This window comes from Parasteatoda tepidariorum, chromosome 1 (genome assembly GCF_982258835.1).
Source record: "Parasteatoda tepidariorum strain Cologne lab strain chromosome 1, Ptep-v5.0, whole genome shotgun sequence".
In the NCBI taxonomy this organism is placed as follows: Eukaryota; Metazoa; Arthropoda; class Arachnida; order Araneae; family Theridiidae; genus Parasteatoda; species Parasteatoda tepidariorum.
The window spans coordinates 90,232,116-90,246,584 of record NC_141755.1 but is presented as its reverse complement, the minus strand read 5'-3'; the positions used below and the strand labels follow the sequence as shown (position 1 = coordinate 90,246,584).

Sequence of the window (14,469 nt, the reverse complement as noted above, 5' to 3'; positions counted from 1 at the left end):
ATTGTTAAAATATGCACTTCAACTTATAAAACCCTTGCTTACAATAAGTGTTATTTTTAAGCAAACATTATCAATTACAGCATAATGTGAACATACAAAAACAGATACATTTTAAAAATATCTTTTTCCTTATTTCATCTTGTATAAAAGATTGGGATTTTAAATTTTCAAATCATTCCGCATTTTGAAAATTTTGCATTTTCAACTGAGCATTACCTCTAAGATGTATAAACTCATCCTATCAGCTTTTTGCTTGATTTTTGTTGCTGGAATTGTATCTGCAGGTGATGAAGATGACATTCAAGAAATGAAACAAGCCGTCTGTAAGTTTTACAAAAATATTCTTATTTTTATTTAAAATTATTTTTTATTCATTTAGTAATTTTTAAGTATCTATCTGCTACAGTCAGAACGATCTCTGCCATCAAAAACGATTAAAAAGAGCTATTTTAATCAATTAGTTTAAAAGATAATTTAAAGTTTAAATCAGTAACGTAAAAATAAACAGCGGTTAATATGATTGCTCGTTCTTTCAAAGAGAATTTGAGTAGAACTTATAATCAAAAGAACTTTTAATCTTCTGACGCAGAATTTTTACTAAACATATTTTTTGAACTTTTTTCATTATTTTGTATTAATTTAGATTAACTAATTTAGATCAACTAACTTAGATCTACTAATTTAGGTCAAAATAAGTGAAAAATGTAATATTTAGCATTTTAATAACTTATGGTTATGAAATTCAGCATGAAACACTCGTTTCTTTTTCTGCGCTAAAAGTAAAATATTTCTAACACGGCTTACTTCCAAACAATAATTTTTCAAACTTGCACTTATTTAGATCGAAGAAAAACAGTTATTCATCATTGAAATTTCTTTAATTTACAAAATAAATTACTAATAAATTTTTGCATGTGAATGAAAAAAAAATTTTAACTACTTATTTTGAATTTTATATTTTAGTCCAAATATAATTCCATACAATCTTACACATTTTTTTTACTGATTATTAGACTGTTATATCTGAATAAAAAATACCGAAATATATTTTGGCTTTATATTTGCAATTTTGCTCTATATTTTTATATTCGTAATTTGAGCGCATGAAAAAAAATGTATAAAAAGGACACCGCTGTCCCATCTGTGTCAAAGGGTAAAAATTAATAGGGAAGCTTACATGATTTATAAATAACATAATAGTCATAAATTAATAAAATAATTTCAAATTTATAAAGTGATTTAGAGTATTAGCTAGAGTATCAATGCTCAAAAATGATTAAAAACAGCTATTTTTAATCAATTAGATTTTTTGAAAAAATGATCATTGATTCAAAATTTATATCATGAAAGTAAAAAGAAACCGCGATTGTTATGGTCGCCCGAGTTTTTAAAGATATTTCGAATAGAATTCTTAAAAATTATTAACTTTGAAAAGTAAATACGAAACTTTCGAAATTAATAAAATCTTCTAGAATATCAACAATTAAAATATCTATTTTAATCAATTAGTTTTTTGTTTAAAAAAAGCATTGGTTTAAAATTTAAATCATTGAAGTAAAAAGAAACAGCGATTACTATGGTTGCTCGAGCTGTTAAAGAGAATTTGATTTGAGTAGTCGGAAGAACTTTTAAAATTAATAAGAAAACTTTTAAAATTATTAAAATAATTAAGTACAATTTTTAATATGGCACCCTTCATGCGCATGCAAGATACCTTGTGTACCATGCTTCGAAAAAAATATTGGAAAACAAAGGGACTATTAATTAAAACTCTTTTTTTCAATGTATGTAACTAAAAATATTTAATTAGTATTTTTTCTTAGAAAAATTAAATTTCTTCCAGAATTTTAATTCTATGTACGTGGTTTAAAGCGAATCCCAATGAATTGTTTTTTAAACTATACAGAACCGAAAAAAAAATCATAAAACGTCAGTACAACTTAGATAGTTTGAATGTTGTTTCTTGTAGTAGGGGTTTGTATACACACTGTTAAATTAACATTTTTATATGGTACACAAACATAAGAAGAAAATCATTATATAATGGCTTCTTAGATCATTAGGGAATGAGTAAGAGAAAAGAAATGCTTTTTGTAAGTTTCATTTATTTCAGAAACTGACATAGGTTTACGATGATTTCTTTATATTCGTTTGTTCACTTGACGATGTGCTTATCTGAATACAGGGTGATTCTACGATGCTAGGACGAACAAGGAAAAGTGATTGAGCGTATTGAAACATATGTTTTTAATAAAGGAGAGAAGGGTCTGAATAGATGAATTAAGACATGAACGCAGAATTGACACAGGAGGAGAACTGTGTACAGTCCGCAAAAAAAAAAAGATATCACCCTAAATAACTTTCGTTCTAATGATCGGATTTTCACGAACTAAGTGTCAATCTTAATGGTTCCTGGGGGTGACCTCAAATATACTACTTAATTAGTGCTAACTAGTAATTAAGTTACGAAATCAGACCCAAAAACGTACTTTCTCTGAATAAACATAAATTTTTTTTCACATATTTGGATTTTTAACCTTCAAAATACAATCTGGGCCGCAATCTGGGAAATATGGTCCCCATAGTTTGGTCAGGAGAGCGATCCGAAGTTCGTACCCCTTAATGTTAATTTCACTTTTTACGTTTTTAGTCATATTTTTAAAACTAATAAAGCAATTCAAAGACAATTTCACCCAGTCATAAAACTCATTTACCCAAAGATAATTTCATGAAAAAAATAATTTTTAATAATTATTAATTATTTTTTACTATTTAATTAAATTGAGGATGGAAAAATTTTGAATTATAAGGTATGAATTTTTTTATACCATATTAATCCACATATTTTTCAATTGAAAAATCTAAAGTTTCAACTGTTTTCCTTTATTAGAAGCTGAGAAAAATTAAAATTAATTATTTTAAAAAACATAATTTGGCGACAATAAGGAAATGATTAAATGGGGTGATTAATATTAAAATGTGATAAACTTGCGAAGAACTTGACTTCGTGCGCTTAGTGTAAAATTTCATTCATATTTTTTTCGCTAATAATCGTTTGCTAATCTTTTTTTATTTATTTATTTCTAACTATAAAATACAATATTTCCTTTTTAGTCGCTTGATAATTTATTTGCAATTTAGTAAAGAAATTTGAATAAAACATTTTGAATAAAAAACACTTTATTCAAGGAATGTATCTAGTTTTATAAAATAAGATATGATATGATCTTCTGATAGAATATGATTATACACCAGATTGTGCTCATTTAATGTAATTATTTTTTATTTTTTGATTTTGTTTTTCAATAACTGATACAATTTCAATAATATACATACGTATGCATAGAATTGTCTACCCCCCCCCCTTAATTCAAGTGTCTAGATTCCAAATATGTAAAAAAAAAAAATATATGTTTATTCAGAGAAAGTACGTTTTTGTGTCTGATTTCGTAACTTAATTAGTAGTCAGCACTAATTAATTAGCATATTTGAGGTCACCCCCAAGAACCATTAAGATTGACTCTTAGTTCCTGAAAATCCGATCATTAGAACGAAAGTTATTCAGGGTGATTCGTTTTTTTTTTGCAGACTGTACATTTCGTATAATCAACGCAAATCAAAGCAAAGTTTTCATTTGCAGCAATACAGTATTAACATTAAATGTTCAAAATTGCTCCAACTAACAGCAATACAAACTTCAGTTGTAATTCCAGCATGATTGTGGACCAATATATTACGACATAGGTGTCCGAAATTTCTTGGATGCGAATTTCGCGGGGGGTTGGATTGGGCGTGGTGAACGATCCCGTTGGCCACCCCATTCGCCAGACTTATTCAGTTTGGATTCATTTTTATGGTACTATCTGAACACCCATTGACGCACTGGAGGACCTCGTTGCACGACTATCCATTGCGGCTGCTAGCGAGCACGAAATGACTGACATTTTCCAACCTGTTTGCTAATCCCTTCTACGGCGCTGACAATCATGGATCCATGTTGGTGGTTTTAATTGCGAGCGCCCATGTAAGTTAATTTAATACATCACTTTAGAACTGACATTCCTATACGAAAAATAAACATTTTAGTAGACTGTATGGTCACAACAACCAGAGTATGATAAAATTTACCGATCAATGGGAACACCAAAAACCGAAGCGCTTTGGTAAGGATTTTTAGTAAAGTTAACAGTAAAATCTGGTTTTATCATGATGCTGCTTGCTAGTTAATGTGTATGATATGGTAATTTTATAATAATTCCTTAGAACATAGCATAAAAAAGATGTATTTGGTAAAATTTATATTTAAGATTTGTATTTTTACTATATAAAAACGATATATTCGATTGAATTCATAGTTAAGTTTTGTATTTTGACTAATTGAGTACTAATGAGAACTATATAAGTTTGAAAGCCAGAATTTCCAGTATATATATATATATATATATATATATATATATATATATATATATATATATATATATATATATATATATATATATATATATATATATATATATATATATATATATATATATATATATATATATATATATATATATAATACATAAATAAATACAAGAAAACACGAAGAAAGTTAAGAAAAACAATAAGTATCATTTATTGCGCTTAAGCTGCAAGTAAACAGAACTCATTAGATAAGTTCAAAATGAAGAATAAAACAAAGAAAAATTATAGATATATGGAAAAAAAAGGGGGGGGGGAGAATAATAAGTAAAAAAATAACAAACAGCAGTTTATATATAAAAAAAAAGAAAAAAAGAAATTTTATTTAAAAAACCGGAAAAAAAAGCCGGAAAAAAAAGATATGGGTCATTCTCACGAAAACTGTCATTTTTCAGTTCATAAAATCCCGAAAAAGTAAAGTGACTAAAAATCTCTGAAACATTTTATATTAATAGAAATATGTAATGGCATTATAAAGAAAGTATATATCCTATAAATTATACTTAATATTTAAATTAATTAATTTTTTAAATAATTAATTTATAATTAATTAATTTATAATAATTAATAATTAATTAATTAATTTAATAAATTAATTTATTAATTTTTTAATTTATTTTTCAAATTAATTAATAAGTAAATTAATTATTTTCACTATTTAAAAAGTGAGGGAATGACACTAATAGTGAGGGAATGATATTTTATTTTAATACATGTTTTTATCTAAGTTACATCTACCTAAAGTTTGAAAATGATAACATACTAAGTATACCTAATATTTATTATAATTTAGTCTTATATATTTAATAGTTTTTACAGGTTTGGGAAATAAAATTGGCTGGCACGATTGAACAAAAAAAAATTTGATAATATACTCATCTTGAATCATTCCCTCACTTCAGCGTCATTCCCTCACTTTATACACTAGTGAGGGAATGACGAATTCAATAAAATTTAAAAATAACAGTTAGGCCTAATTAATTTCTGAAGTCAATCACATACAATTATATTCATACAAGAAAGCAACATATAATTATCCACTTTCTCGATGAAGCTGTATTTTATTTTACTCTAAAAAATGACATGAGGGAATGACAAATGTAAAAAATTTTACCTGGTTTGATTCATTCAAATTTATTCCACAGCAAAGCTTCTTTAAGTTGAAGATGGAAACATACTGCAATTTTGTTCTATGATGCCAGTTGTTAACTTCTGAAGTTTTTATTAAAATATTTTTATTCTAAGAAGATTGCAGATGATAAGAACATTGTTGTGAAGGAATGACGCGAAACACTGGGGACAAAGTTTAAAATAGTGCTGTGTTAATATTTTTATCAGAAATTAAATATAAAATTGATTTTCTGAATTCTATATTTCAGTATTCTGAAATAAAAAACACGAATTTGTAAAAAAAAAAAAATTTATTTCAGAAACAATTTTTTTCTTTTTTTAAATCAGCAGTGGGGACAAGTGAGGGAATGACATATTGATATATTTTAATTACCTAAAATAAATAAAAAATAAAAATTTATAATTTTATTTTTATTCTTTTGTTAGCTTGCATTCCGAAGGACACTTTCCCTGAATTTTTTTTTTCGTAAGCTGTAAAACAAACATAAAATATACTGGGGACATGAAAATGACTGTTTTTGTGAGAATGACCCATATAATCTTTTCTTCATCCCACACGATTATATCCGCAAAACAGAGTGCTTTCTGATATTGTATCAATAAAGCCAAAGCAAATTATAAAAATTTCTTTGAGTGCTCCTCACACTATTGTATTAATATATTTTGCTTTGGCTTTATTGATACAATATCAGAAAGCATTCTGTTTTGCGGATATAATCGTGTAGGCTGAAGAAAAGATTATATCTTTTTTTTCCGGTTTTTTAAATAATTTTTTTTTTTTTTTAATATTATAAACTGTTGTTTGTTATTTTTTTACTTATTATTCCCCCCCCTTTTTTTCATATGTCTATAATTTTTCTTTGTTTTATTCTTCATTTTGAATTTATATATTATATATTTTATTCTTCATATATATATATATATATATAGCTCTTAATGATTTGTATGATTAAAGTGGTAAAAGAAACTTAAATAAAGTATCATTTGCAGGCATTGATAAAGATGACAAGAAAATTCAGTGCCTGAGAGAATTATTAGTTCCGATAGTAAGTTATTGTATATACGTTTGTTATTATCACTCTCTTTTCTTAGATATTTCAAAAAATTATGTCTTCTTATTTAGAGATAAAAAAAGTAGGATATTTTTTTTTCTTTTTAAGAAAAATTGTTTACATAATTTTTGGTTTCTATGGAGTAACTGAATAATAAGAAGTCTATTTCCATGAGTTTAGACAAAACAGTGTACAGTATGAGAATGCGGGAGTCTCGTGTATTTTTTTTTTGTATACATGTATACATTTTGCTTATACTGCATATAAACATAAATGTATATAAATATTAATGTATATAAATACATTGGTAATATAATAAAATTTTGAATGTACTTCTCACGAATGTTTGATATGCGTTCTTTTTGTTATACGGTTTACGTAAAGCCCGAAGTGTAATTTTTGCTAAGCTATGTGCAGCATGTCTTTATCGCAGGACATGCGATCACTTGCGATCGCAATCATGATGAAGGCATTTGAATCAGTCATAGTCGTTGGACCTGCCATCATCGCCACATAGACGCTCTTTTACGAAACCACATCTGGGGATCGTGGTGGCCAATACAAGAGTTCATTGCTTGCGCTAAATACGCCGAAATGTTACGAAAGTGTGGCTTTTCTATCAGTTTTTGTGTTTTTTGTTTACGAAAACCGGCTCATATCGATTAGACTTCCAGCGCAATATATTTGCGACTGTTTAAAGCTTGCTCATTATATTACTTCTGAATGTATGTACATTTTTAACTTGTCCTGTATATGTAGCAAAAATGAAAAAAAAATACTCATATCGTAATAATATTTCATACATTATTGAGAGTCATTCTGAAAGATACAACTTTATCGCAGAGGTAGCCTTAAAGGTTCTCATTTTTTAAATAATAGAACACATTTTTTTAAAACACATAATAAATTAGGCTTTACATATTTCTGTTCTCATGGAGCAAAAAGCGTTGGAACAAAACAGATTTTCATGGAGCCAAAAACGTTGGCTTAGTACAGATGGTTGCCTCCAAAATTATTCAAAAATTTAATATATAGATTAAAATCTCTCTCAATAATTTATAACTGTCTTTGAGCTGCGACCCAATTTCGGTTTTACCACTACTGATTTTGAACTCCGTAACTTTGTAATTTAAACCAATACAGAAGGCACCAATACACAAGGCAAGGGAACTCCTGGATCAAGTATTGGGAGAAATTTGCCTTCGTATAGGACTATTTGATGGAACTAACCCCATATTTGCATTGTATGGAAAGGAAAACCACGAAAACCTTCCACGGTTAACCTGACTGTAATGTGTAATCCGTCTGCCACTGAAAATATTTTACGTTAGCACTGTAGTCGATGCAAGCCTGGTGTAGAATTCGTATCGACCTACCAAGGCTAGGATTCGAATCCAGTTCACCTCATTTGAAGGCGAATGATCTGTCCCCAGAGCCACCACGACTTCTCTTTCCAAAATTGATATAATGCTTATCTGAACTGGTTAATCAATTACAAACCTTTTTTGAAAACCCTGATTGGTGGCGCTGCTATCATTACTCTATTTCTGAGGCTGTCAAACTTGTCCTTTTCTTAACAAGGAAACCCTTGTACAAAACTTAAGGAGTATTAAGTAGAAAAAAAAAGATTAAGAATAGGTTACTCGTTTTTGTGGTATTTCATGTGTAAACCTACTTCAAAAGTCTGTTATATTTAAGACTAAGTTATACAGTCTAAGTTTATCCATAAGTTAGATTTCAGAGTGTTATTCTTCAATATTATCATAATATTTTTCAGACTGACGCTATCGTGAAAACTGAATGCAGCGATAAAGTACCAGTTTGCGGAAAAGATATGGAAACAAAGCTTTGTGATGCGTCTATTCCTGACATTAAAATGGTTCGTAACAATTTCATTATTATATTAGAGGCATAAGAGGTTAATTTTTAACACCATATAAAAAGATAGAACTAGTTAACCTTTCTACAGAGAGCAAAATGATAATGAATGATCGTTGTTTAATATCAAACTTTGTTTTTTCGAGTACTATTCGAACGATTTCGCTCAAATTTTGTATTTTGTCATTTGAATTTGCATAATTTAAAATATAAAAATTGGTATATTGTACAAGTCAAAATGTTTTCAACTATTATTAAATAAGTAAATCAAAATAAAAAAATATAGTGAAAATTTTCTACATGGAATTATCTTCGATAAACGAATTTTATCATTGTGTGCAAAAAATTTTCGATTATCCAAAAATTTAAAAATTTTGATTATCTAAAATCTTTGGTTCATTCTCGTGACCAAGCTAGTGAGATCTATTTCCCCCATAGTTTGAGGTTCAAGAATTCAAATCAGTCGAAAAAAAATCTGTTTATTTAGTGAAGGTATGTTTTGCGTCAGATATACTGACTTAAAATATCGCCTGCACATATTAATTAAGATATTGATTGTTAGACCTTCGAACCTTTAAGATTGAAAGCAGTACATGAAAATCCAATCATTATATAAGCCAAAGTTTCCTTTTTTATTGTGCACACTGTCCATTGAACAAAAAAGAAGTTTATATGACACTCATTAAATTAATACATTTCATTAAAAAAATTATTAACATTAAATGCCGTTCACCAACCTTCCATCCGTGTCAGACCATTTTGTCAAAGGCTAGCCATACACTGACAGATCAACCGGTAAGTACGAGACATACGAGAGGCTGATTCCCCAACATTTGTATTAGTATGCGCACATCACTTCGGCGCATCCTACCGCAAAAATATAGGAATTCGCCAGATGTATGCCTCTATTTTTGCTGCTTGCCTCCTCAGTGTGTGGGCCTGCTTAATGGAAAGTAGGTTGTGTAGGCAAGATATAGTTAAAAGTGTGAAACTTATATTATTCAGTGTTGTAATTTGTACGCAAAAAATTGGTAGTAAAACCAGCTTAGTTCTAAAGTAAGTTCTTTAAATTCATTAGGAATAAAAGAAATAAAGGTCTACCATGAATTATTAACAGTAACAGCACTTTGAGTGTCCAAAGAGTATATGAATAGTCAAATGTCTTGAGAGATACGTAGCGAATCAGAAATCTTAGCTCACACACAAGTCAAATATTTTTAAATATTACAAAATTTGATCCCTAACATCAAGACTGAAGTAGAAGAGACAACTTTATAATCTGAAAAAGAAAGTGCCAATTGCAAATTTGTATTCCTCAGCAAAAGTACCCCAATTTAATTTACAGGTTTTTGAATTTCTTTCACAGAATGCATCGTAATCACCTTATAAAAGATGGGATACAATTTGTTTAAAATAGATTTTTTTAGAAAATTACTTGTGTTCGAGTTAAATACCATGTTCACAATCAATACTAGAAAAAAAAAGATAATTTTGATAAGGAAAAGTATTAGTTCAAGTGAGCATGAACAGCCAGTTTATAATAAGGAGGTGCCCATGTCATTTCTGAGTGGGAGACGCTTCACAAATCTCAAACCCATCTCTTCTCCAAGTTTGTAATGGTTGTGATGAATAAGTGATTCATCTTTTTAGAATCATCTTACTTATTCTGCTAAATGTAAAAACGTTACTTGTTGAATTTAGTTAGTGACTTTACTTAAGGTCATAATTAAAAAATTAAAAAATTTTTTTACTTAGTAATTAAATCACGCATAATATTAAATATCACGTTGCCTGAAAGCAAAAAGAAAACGTAAATAAAGCACACACGAGAGTACTGAAATAGACATACTATAGCTTTGGTTCTATAAACAAGATTAATAGAAACAAGGGGACAAATTTGAACAGGATAATAAACGAAGAGAGATAAGAAACAAGTATGAGGGGATTGGGCAGAAACTCCTGGGTGTAAAAGATTGCATCTATATAGATTTCCAAATATTGGGAAACATTGAGATACTCGAAAGATCCTTAACTAAATTATTAGAATTATTTAAAGTGTGGAATGATTCCCAGAAATCAAATTTTGTACATGAAGAGTAGTGGTGAATTCTTCTGTTAAAATCATACCCACTGGTTTTCATCAATCGAATTTGATTTCTGGAAATCATTCCACATTTTAAGTATTTCTAATAATTTAGCTAATGATTTTTCTAGTATACTGTTTCCCAATATTTTGAAATCTATTCCAATTTAATCTTTTGAAACACTTCAGCTCCTGCTAAACGCTTTTTTCTTATCGTCCTATTATTATCTTATTCAAACTTTCTCCTCTATCCCTATTGGTTAAAGCACCTTGCACAAATTTGTTTCTTTACTTCTTTACTATCCTTTGGTGTTTAGACACTGAGGGAGGTTCTTGTTTAAAGAACCGAAACTATAGTATGTCCATTTCTGAGCTCTCATTTAAGCTTTATTCACATTTTTTAGTCTACATAACACAAAGTATACCCTACCATTTTTAGATAACATTGATTTATTTACATTTTTAGTGCTGTGATTGCCTGATGGAAAAACTTGAGGGAGCTGTAAGTAAATTGTTATTATATATATATTGATCTTAATAATTAAAATTTTATTAAAGCGGGATCTATCCGAAAGAAACTGAAAAGATTTCTATTTCTTCACTAACTGTTTAACTGTATAACTGTTTCTCTATTTTGAAAGTAAGATGGAATGTTCTTGTATGATTTTAACTTTGTAGCTTTAAAAAATATTTAAATTAAATGAAAAGGTTGTAAACTGTAATGACTTTTAACCTTATACTGTAAGCAATAGATTCCGATTTTTGAAAAAAATAAGAATAATTAAACTTCCATGTTTTAGTATGTCACGCAAAAATCGCATAAAAAAAGTGCTTCCTGTTTTTTTTATTAAAGTATAATTCTCTTAAAAGAATATTTTACTTTTTACTAATATTTTCTTTTTTTTCTCCATTTCCCAAGAAATCAATATTACTTTCTCAATCCTCGTAATCCCAACTTCAGATGAAAAATTAAGATCCTTTTTTTTGCATTATCATCGCATGTCCTTATACGTTAATTATAAAATGTTATAATTTTTTTTTTGATTAAATAAATTTGTACTTTTGCAGCCGAAAGAGGCATACATGAAAACAAACGTAAGTAAAATATTTTCTTTTGCTAATTTTTATATCTCTCTTTTTTTCCATAACATAACAACTAGCGCGCTCCGTCACAAGAGAGAAACTTTAAAATAGATTCTATCCAGTAGAGTTAGATCAAATCCATTAATTTTGTGTGCTAATATATTCGTATAAGTAGTTAAATTTACAACAAAAAAAATCTTTACCCTAAACAAATTTTTGTTCCCTTATTTTAGCCATTTTGGTTGGAGCCCAACTCTTATAATTTTATAATTAATTTCGAAAAGGCGATCCATATCGAACTGTCTATGACAATGTTCGACATCATAGATTTCAACTAAGAAAGCAAAGGAACTTTTTAACAAAGCCTGTGAGAAACTTGTCATGGTAAATGACTCTGTTTATACGAAACTGCATCTTTCACACCAAGGATCCTCTACATTTTGCACCAGAGGTCGACGTCAATAAATTTGAGAAATCCAAATGGGTGACAATTTCTCTTGATATGTATGGTTTTTAATATTTAGTCGCCTTCCGTATATGCAGATATGCCAAACATGTTCTTGTTTTCGATTTTGTTTTCCTTTACCGAATCATTTTATTTAGCGTTTTATTATTTCGTATTTACATTTAATCTGAACTATTCCATAGGCTAATTCATCAAACTTTTTAAGCATCTAAGCCCAACACCTCTTAGAAGAGAGAAGGCCTCCGCCCTGATCAATTTAGTAGTCCAATACAATATGCATATGGATGATAGGAACATACAATACAATATGCATATACAATACAAAAGCTGCACGGTGGAAGGGGGATTAGAGAGTTAACACAACGTCCGGACTACTAAATTGGGTAGTGGGGGGACTAAAGATGTTACAGCATAAGAACTACTAAAGGATTGGATTTCTTGTTTATGGTAACCCGTGCGAAGGCTTTTCCACTAGGAAGTGTTAATAAGCCACAATTTTTGCACTACTAATCAGCAGTTATAATAATTGTCATTTTATGGTCTTCATCATTTTCTTCATATCATCAACAGACTATTGGTGGCGCACGGATCACACGTTGAATGCACCTTGCTTAAGCTATTTAAGTATTGCAAAACTTAAGTAAAGCGAAAGTATTGTTAAGTGTAAAAAGTAAATAAATAAATAAAGATAAATTAGTAACATTTATATATTTCAAGAACTCATGCTTCGATATATATAAGATTTCAATTAATTTATTATTGTTGTATTGCATGTTGATATTATGATTATATTTTTTAGGGATGCTTTCAGTAGAGATGTCAAGTGGAGGAAAAAGCTTTGCAATGACAAGAAAATTTAAAATACTAAGTGTATTATTTTTTTATCATACAGAAGTTTATATTTTAATAAAACTTGATTAAAAATTGTCAATGAAGCTTTTTTTTTTTATCGTTTTTGAAAATGCACCGATACAGAAGCATAAACAGAACAGAAGCGCATTCCTCACACTTAAAAAGAAGCACTTTTTCTCACAAAAGAAACAAAAACACAGAAGACAGAACATAAAGTCATTTTCGTACGAAACTCTCACTGTGCTGATGTTGCAGTTAATGTTTACCACAGTTTTTATGTTTACTGTATCACACCCATTAATAATCACAGAGCAATATTTTCATAATAAATTCAAACATATTATAATAAACTTGCTCAGGGCTATGAACAAAATAGTTTTTGGCTCTTCGTACACTTCACATGTGCTAGTTTATATTTCGACTATAAAATGTATTTTTATTTATAAAACTTCAGATTTTTCTGCTAACAAAATCAAATAACATTAAATACCATTTGAAAATGAAATAGTGTGAAACAAATACAAAAAGTTTATGCCAAAACTCCTCGAATGCGAATGATATTCTAATTTCAGCAACGTTTCTGTATTGTAGCGAACGACAGAAAGTATAAGCCTTGTTACGTTTTATTGGACCCATACACATTAAAGTGAAAAAAAGAACTTTATGCAGAAAAAAATATTTCAACGCTAAAATTATTTTATGCATAATCAAACACAATCATTAACACTCCAAGTCGTCAAAAATTGATTGTGTTACATCAATAACCATCCTTCTAAAATACAGAATTGGTGACAATTCGTCATCAGAGAATCGGATTCAGAAAGCGGAATGTAGGGGGCAGCACAAATCCAGATCATAGAGAATTTTATTTTAAAATTTAAGTTCAGATAAAAAAATGATTAATAAAGGTAATCGAAAATTTATTACACTGTAAGGAATTGATGTAAATTTTGCAGCAACTTTTGATGTATTTTTACAGCATTAGTGCTGTAACGATAAATGAAATCGCTATTTTCTACGAAATCGGTTGTTTTTAGTTACGTGTGCCAGATAACCAATCAAAACGTTTACTATCAACTGAAATCGCTTGCAGCCATTTTCAGTTGGTCTTAGAACATTCGACATGATTAGCTTGTGTTTTTTTTATATAATATTAATTTAGTTTTATATTTTGGTAGCGGTTAGGATTAAAAATCAATTGAATTCTGTTGAAGCTGATGAAATTCACTGGTTTTGAAACAAAAATTTGATATTTATGAAGCTGGTAAACTTAAATAAATCTGTTATTGGATTAGTGCTTTTAAAAACAATGTAGTTCAGAAGACTAGATTTATTAATTGTCCAAGAAAAAGTTAAGTGAGTTTTTATTTTTATCTACAATTTTTTAATATTAATTGCGTAGAATACAGTATTTATATTTACGATGAGTTAATTAAAACTTTAAAAATTATTAAATTTCT

The 14,469-nt window shown here is 28.6% G+C and overlaps 1 protein-coding gene across 1 annotated transcript; it reads left to right on the top strand.

Moving 5' to 3' along the window:
• Positions 1–13,088, top strand: LOC107457236 (uncharacterized). Its single transcript, XM_016075348.4, has 6 exons — positions 1–323; positions 6,586–6,641; positions 8,425–8,526; positions 11,075–11,110; positions 11,677–11,703; positions 12,957–13,088. The coding sequence occupies exons 1-6, from the start codon at positions 224–226 to the stop codon at positions 12,969–12,971; spliced, it is 336 nt and encodes a 111-aa protein (XP_015930834.2). The 5' UTR covers positions 1–223; the 3' UTR covers positions 12,972–13,088.
• Positions 13,089–14,469: the final 1,381 nt, after the last annotated feature.

Bases quoted from the DNA above. Each gene is read 5' to 3' on its own strand.
- LOC107457236 (XM_016075348.4), top strand. From the start codon at position 224: ATGTATAAACTCATCCTATCAGCTTTTTGCTTGATTTTTGTTGCTGGA. The intron at 8,527-11,074 runs GTTCGTAACAAT...TTACATTTTTAG, and splicing joins CTATTCCTGACATTAAAATG to TGCTGTGATTGCCTGATGGA. The intron at 11,111-11,676 runs GTAAGTAAATTG...GTACTTTTGCAG, and splicing joins TGGAAAAACTTGAGGGAGCT to CCGAAAGAGGCATACATGAA.